The 7,296-nt window shown below is 40.7% G+C and overlaps 2 protein-coding genes across 2 annotated transcripts; both read left to right on the forward strand.

The window, feature by feature from the left end:
• Nucleotides 1-1,053: 1,053 nt before the first annotated feature.
• Nucleotides 1,054-2,312, forward strand: LOC109477486 (E3 ubiquitin-protein ligase TRIM56-like). The gene has a single exon (XM_019778770.1). It carries the CDS (start codon nt 1,065-1,067, stop codon nt 2,310-2,312), a length of 1,248 nt encoding a protein of 415 aa, XP_019634329.1. The 5' UTR covers nt 1,054-1,064.
• Nucleotides 2,313-3,023: 711 nt separating this feature from the next.
• On the forward strand, nt 3,024-5,254 carry LOC109477639 (probable E3 ubiquitin-protein ligase DTX3). The gene is made up of 3 exons (XM_019778983.1): nt 3,024-3,231; nt 4,368-4,585; nt 4,874-5,254. Exons 1-3 carry the CDS (start codon nt 3,061-3,063, stop codon nt 4,941-4,943), a joined length of 459 nt encoding a protein of 152 aa, XP_019634542.1. The 5' UTR covers nt 3,024-3,060; the 3' UTR covers nt 4,944-5,254.
• Nucleotides 5,255-7,296: the final 2,042 nt, after the last annotated feature.

The raw sequence follows: 7,296 nt of genomic DNA on the forward strand, positions 1-7,296 counted from the left end.
GCATCAACATGAGGCCAGCATACCAATTCACCACACGTGTCAGTGGGGACCTCTAGCTCTAGCAATCCATGCTATAATTCCAAGTGCTGCAGCCGACTTACCATGCAATAATTCCACCGACTGCTAAAAGTCGCTTTTGATCCATGGCGCTGAGGGTTATAAAGTGTCATTAGCAAATGTATCCTTGATGCTGATTGGTTCGCATTGCAGTGACGCAACGGTCTTGCAACATACATCGTTTTTGATTGGTTAGAAACGATGGTGTGCATTTTATGCCCAAATATGCGCAACCCATTCGAAACCATAAAGCCGTGCTACTTTTCACGTAAACAACTGGAGTTAAAACGGACGGGAATCTTTTAAACAATTATGTACCCCCAGATAAGCCAAATGACTGTAAGAGCTGACTTTGCATGAGAAAAGGAGTCGATTTATGTCATCAGGGTTGGCACAAAAATGCTAGTCAATCGGATATTGTTACGAACAGTGGGAGGGGGTAACAACATTCCTTATGTATGGCTTTCAGCACCAAGGACATGAATAATACTATCTTTACTATTTCCCCTGCGGCAATATTTAGATTACAATTACACAGAATAGTGATCCTTGTATCTATATGTACCGTTAACGCCCTTTTTCGTTTGCGCCGATGATTGTCCAGGAACTCTACGAAAAAAATGTACGTTACAAAAAGTGTAACATTGCTACTTTGTCAGGTTATGTCGGGGTTACTTTGTCAGGTTAACTCGACGGAAGTTGTACCCTTTTATGTGCATTACTAAACGTTAAAATTAGGGGGTGGGGGTCGTTACCTGATTCATATAACCTTAACTGACCATTATTATACCAACTTTTAAGTTTGTATAAAACCTTCTTGATACTTATAATGGCGTATAATGGTTTTGGAAGTTACGTCTTTTGTGAAGACTTAGAAAACAAACTTAACGTGGCCTGCAAATTAACCCTGGGCGTAGTGTCGCCAGAGGACGTTGCCCTTCGAACTTTCAGTACGCAACAGGTGTACGTGGTGATGTCATATCAACAAGTGAAATCTTAAAACAGTAATGGCGACTGCAGCTTTTTCTGACGAAGTTAGCGGCGACTCCCTCGAGTGTTCGATCTGCTGCTACACCTTTAAGAACCCGAAGGTTCTTCCCTGCCTGCACACCTTCTGTGAGCACTGCCTACGGGAATGGGTACAGAAGAACGATGGTGACACTTTTCTATGTCCTATTTGTCGACAACCAGTCCCATTGCCCCAAGATGGCGTCGAGGGTCTAAAGGACAATGTATTCCTTGCTAGGCTGGTGAAAGCTGTGACCGAGCATCACAAGATTCGCCAGGGGAAAGATGTTCTCCTCTGCACCAGCTGCGATGAAGGGAAGCCGGCCACGTCCAGGTGTTCAGAGTGCGCGGAGTTTCTCTGTGAGAGTTGTGAGTCGGCACATCGTCTAGTGAGAGCTACCAAGGGCCACACCCTTTTCACGTTTGAGGAACTGAAAACGGGAAAATATGACAAAGTCTTCAGGGCCAGGACAGCCCCACCGTGCTCCAAGCATTCGGGAGAGATCTTGAAGCTCTACTGTAGGACTTGCGAGACTCCAATATGCAACGAGTGTGCCTTGTTTGAACACAGGGACTCGCAACACGACTTCGCGCGCATAGAAGAGGTGGCTGCAGAAAAGAGGGAGACAATCTTAGCTCTAACACCACAATGCCAGGCTCGAATGCAGTTCTTTTGCGAGACGGAAGGAGTACAGAAACGCTTGAAGGAACAACTTCAGCTGAATGCAGAGGGGGCTCGTCAGAACGTCCAGAAAACCGTACAGACACTAATCGCCCTTGTCAAGGAAGAAGGCGAGCGGCTCCTAACCTGTGTTGACACAGAGGAAAAGTCCAGAAGGAAGCAGATCGATGCAGGGATAGAGGCGGCACAGATCAGTCTGGCAAGCGCCAAGAGTACATGTGAGTTTGCGGAGACTCTGGCCAGGGAGGGAGGCGACTACGAAGTTGTATCTTTCTCACAAGATATGACAAGTAGACTGAATGACTTGACTAAACCACCTGCGGACACAGTGGACTTTGAACTGGCAAATATTACCGTTGATTACTCTGTTATGGAGCACAAGTTGACGACAAACAGCCCCAAATCTGCCCAATACAGCCTGCCGACGCCTATGGAGAGGGAACTGTGTTCTCTGCTGAAATGTGCACTGCAAAATCGGACCAGCTCGAGGACGGGACTTCCTGATCTGAAACCATCTGGGCCCAGGGTGTCGGGAAATGTAAGCAGAAAGGTACATGGTAAGTAAGGGCATATTAATCATGTGACATACATGTAAACTTGACCACCATGGCTCAAAGTGGCCTTAAAAGTTGAAAGCAGGCAAAGGCCACTTACCAGGATGATGCAGTCGTGTGGATGTTAAATTTCTTTCAAAACTTCTTATTTGTAACAGGTGCATGGTTGTATTATATGCATTGATATATTCAGTTTTATGTGAAAATGTGACATCCTCTTGTGACACAACCAGTGTGTCATGACCTAATAAAGAACATAAAATCCCTTAGCAGGTACCTCTGCAACTGCAGTTGTTTATATCTTCAATTGTATGATATACATGTAACGTTTTATTTTTGACACTTCCGTTTTTACCTTCACCAAGAAGGTAAAATGTTTTTTTTTTTGGCATTTTTATATATGAGGATCTTATTTACATAAAGAGACATTTGACATTAGTCGCTGCAGCAGGAGTTGGTAAGACAAACCCCGTATCTCCAGCAATTGGTCAGGCACACAGAAACGATTCAAGCCAGATGGCTGCCCTCATTGCTCCAGGCAAGGGGCCAGGCTGTGCCCAACAGGTGTGGTAGATGCCAAGTAGAGCAACAGGTGCAGGCAGTTCAGACATGAGTGGCAAAACATTTAGCTCAGGGCCACCAACCTCTGGAAATGAGATGTGTTCTATTTGCCTGTCAGTGCCAACAAAGCCAACTTCTCTTCCCTGCAAAGACCAAGGCTGCAAGGCTGCCTTCTGCAAGAAGTGTCTGGACAAGGCAATGGAAACAAAATCGTGCTGTCCAGTCTGCAGTGCTGTTATCGGGAAACTGACAGGCAACCAGCCTGAAGGAAAAATGAAAGTTTCATACAACAACAAAATGACTCTTTGTGGCTATAAACACACTGAAGTCATTGTCATAGACTACGTCTTCAAGGATGGAACACAGGGGGTATGTAACGAACATTTTTCAAGGCTGATAATGTTGGTATTGATACCAGAAACATTTCTGACAGGCCTTAATATACAGAAAATGATTAATAAATTTGTTGAAGGTAAACTACATGTATCTTTACGATGTAATATAAAGGGTGCAATGTTGTGCATTGTAAAACAGGCTAACTAGAGTTCCACGATCTCATACCTTCGCCAAATGATGTTAGCCTTTATGAATAAGAAATATACTAATCACCCAGATTATGCAAATAGGATCCTCAATTGCATGAATTATATCAGTCTGTTGATCATATTCTCCACCAAAAGACAGTCTTATCTTAACAAAGAATGCCATTTTCTCATAAATTATGCAAATGTGGTCCTTATTTGAATAAGTTATGTTTAATTATGTTCACCTTCACTTAACTTTCAAACACCCCAAGTATGAAACTCCAGGCAGTTACCACTATGCAATTATAACATTTTCTTATTAATTATGCAAATTAAGTCTTCATTTGCATAATCGATATTTGCCTGTGTTTCTCTCGTTCTTAATAACATATGTTACAAGCTTGAACTTCCTATCATGGAATGCAGCTGATTTATAGAATTTCCTCATTAATTATGCAAATTACATCAATATTTGCATAATTGTAATATCATTATGTCAAGCATCACTTAACGCTACCTACATACCAAAAATCACGATGATCCATCAATCGGTTCTTGAGTTATCCTCTTTTAAACATTTGTCCTTTAAACCCCCCTGCAGTTCTAGAGCAAGCAACTAGGGGGCTCATACTCATGTCACTTCATCCCCAGCACAAGAGCTATCTACCATCTAAATTTCGTCACCCTAGCATGTCTGGATCATGAGATATCAAAACCGGAAGTTCTGCTGCAGTACCATGACAAGCCGCCAGGGGGCCCAAAATCTAATCATTTTGAGGTCTCATCAAGACCTACCCACCTACCAAATATCAAGTCAGTCCATTTAAGCCTTCTCAAGTTATCGTGTTTACACACACACACACACACACACACACACACACACATACACGAACGCCTCTGAAAACATAACCTTCTTGGCGAAGGTAATAAAAAGCCAACATTGTATATTGAAATTATCAATAAGTATTGTCTATACCATAGCCACAGCATCCCAATCCAGGCAAGCCCTACAAAGGAACATGTCGTACCGCGTATCTGCCTCGTAATACTGATGGGGAAAAAGTGCTGAGTCTGCTGAAACAGGCATTCAACCAGAGGCTGACCTTCACCATTGGGACATCGGCTACAACAGGACAAAGTGACAAAGTTGTTTGGAACGACATTCACCACAAGACCCGCACATATGGAGGACCAAGCATGTATGTTTACATTACATGTACCTTTTTATCAGTTAAGAATCAGTGTGGATTGTATTTTGAATGATGTTACAATAAATTAACATTCAAGTTAAATGTTTCTGAGGTACATGTATTCTCTTAATGCTTGGAATGGGTTAAAATGCATCCCGACCCAAAGATGTTTTGTGTGTTTGTTACTGATTCTGTATCTGAGTCTCATTCGATGGTACAGACGCAGCATGGTTCAGCCACATTGCTTAATTTCATAACCAGACAGTTTTAAAAGTATAATTTCCCTTTTCCCTACAGGCATGGTTATCCTGATCCTGGCTACCTGAAAAGGGTGACAGAGGATTTGGCTGCCAAAGGCATCAAGTAGTTAAGGCAGTTAAATAATCAACTTCAACATACTGAAAACACTTGTCAATGTATTAGATAAATGAAGAATTTTTATGAAACAGTGCTGTAATTAAGAATTAAGATAAACTACTCTGTGGATTAGGAGCAAATGTTGTACCATTACAACAATTTTTGAATGATTGCAATGTTTGTGCAGGAGCAGGGCATGTATGTTGTAATACTTGTTATTAGATCAGACTGCCTTGGAAATATTTTGTTTATGTTTGCATTCATGATATACATGTAAGCAACAATCATATATTTGCCCATATCATTTTTGCTGTTTTCTACTCTTCTTCTCCAAATAAATAAGGCCAATGACCTGGACCAGATACTTAGCTGTCACCATAGTAACTGATGCTGTAGCAGACACCCTGTGGTGTTGGATGGCAATATGTATCAAGTAACAGGACAGAGTTAGAAGGACTGATCATAATATATATGAATGTGTTGAATATGTGTCAAATATGTTGAATGAATAAACAGAGCTGTAGTTTGTTAGGCATGTAAATGTAATATTAATAGTTTTATGTATTTGCTTAGCAAATGTCACCATATATTCTAATTCATCATGATCTTATAATGAGGCATTGGCACTTTTCTGTCAGTGTACTAACACAGCAGATAGATACAAATCAATCAAAGAACTTAAAGGTTTCAGTAAGCAGATGACAGTAACATGAATTTGATTTGAAATGTATGTCATGTTTAAAATGTTAAAAGTTGGAGTTTCAAGGTGCTTATGGCTACAGCATGTAGTTAGCAATTTTGTGACAACATATGGGTTTTGTGGCATTCCTACACAACTAGAGTTCCCCGACCTCATAACTTCGTCAAATGATGTTAACCTTTTCAAATGATGAATTAAAAAAAATGTTTCTCAATGGTATGGAAACAAGTCATCCTCTTTGCCTGAATTACCAGTATCTCAGTTGATCATATTCTCCACCTAATGGCAATCTTATCTTAACGAAGAAAGTTATTGTTACAGTGGCATAAATTATGCAAGTACAGTCCTGTCTTGAATTAGTCAATAAATATGTTTAATGATATTCACATTCACTTTAAAAAGCTTCCGAATGCTTCGGGCATGAAATTCTGAGTATATCCTAAACCTTTATCATGGCACATCAGTATACTAAAGACCTTGTCTGTTTCGTAACAGTCCAACCATTGAATCTAGCCAAATTATGATTACCAGACCTCAAACAAACTGATATACATGTAACAATGACAAGTTGCCATATTTTGGCTACTGTTTCAGCTACAAAGATAACTTACTTCTACAGTTATACAAACACGTGACTGTATAACGGTTCAAAAATAGATAACTGTTTGTTGGTATACCTGTTTGTGTATGTATCTTTTCATTCCTGGTGAGCCCGTCATTCTTCATAGTCAATTTTTTGCCACCTCACAATTTGGGTGCATCCACAGGAGCTATCATATGCCAATTCGCCAAACGTGTCAGTGGGGGGCCTCTGGCAACTTAAGCTATTATTGCAAGTGCTTGAGCCGATTTTCCGTATACCGCCGACTGTTAGAAGTTACCAAATGTGTCCTTGATTCTGATTGGTTCGCATTACAGTGACCTAACGGTCTTTCAACGTACCTCGTTGTTGATTGGTTAGAATGCCCAAATATGCGGAACCCATTCAAAACCATAAAGCCGTGCTACTTTTCACGTCAACAACTGGAGTTAAAACGGACGGGAATCTTTTAAACAACTATGTACCTCCAGATAAGCCACAGGGCTGTAAGAACTGACTTAACAGAAAAAAGGAGTCGATTTATGTCATAAGGGTTGGCATAAAAATGCTAGTCAATCGGATATTGTTACGAAGAGTGGGAGGGGGGTAACAGCATTCCTTATGGATAGCTTTCAGCACCAAGGACATGAATAGGTTCAGTTTCAACCTGCTGGTCTATTCAATATACAATGTATTGAATATCATCACTGTGAGATAAAAATGGCATCATGTTGATCTCATTACCATATGAATGAAACCAAGCAGATATCAGGCATTTGCGATGACAATCTCCAAGCTCTAGCAGTTACGATTTTATACTATCTGTTTGGTTTCCATTCATATGGTAATGAGATCAACATGCTTCCATTTGTATATTAGGCCACACCGATTTAATTTTATGGATGACATCCTCTGAAGACCCCCAAACTAGTGCGCGCGGGCGAAAAAAATAAAAATCCGGCCAAAAATAAAATGCTACAAAACCACAGGAATACAAACCTGGTATTGTGAATTTGGCGCAATACATAGCGACGTATACGACAGGCCGACACATGCTGGATTTTTGCGGAATATAATGAATCG

This window comes from Branchiostoma belcheri, unplaced genomic scaffold (assembly GCF_001625305.1).
Source record: "Branchiostoma belcheri isolate BF01 breed outbred unplaced genomic scaffold, Haploidv18h27 scaffold40, whole genome shotgun sequence".
In the NCBI taxonomy this organism is placed as follows: domain Eukaryota; kingdom Metazoa; phylum Chordata; class Leptocardii; order Amphioxiformes; family Branchiostomatidae; genus Branchiostoma; species Branchiostoma belcheri.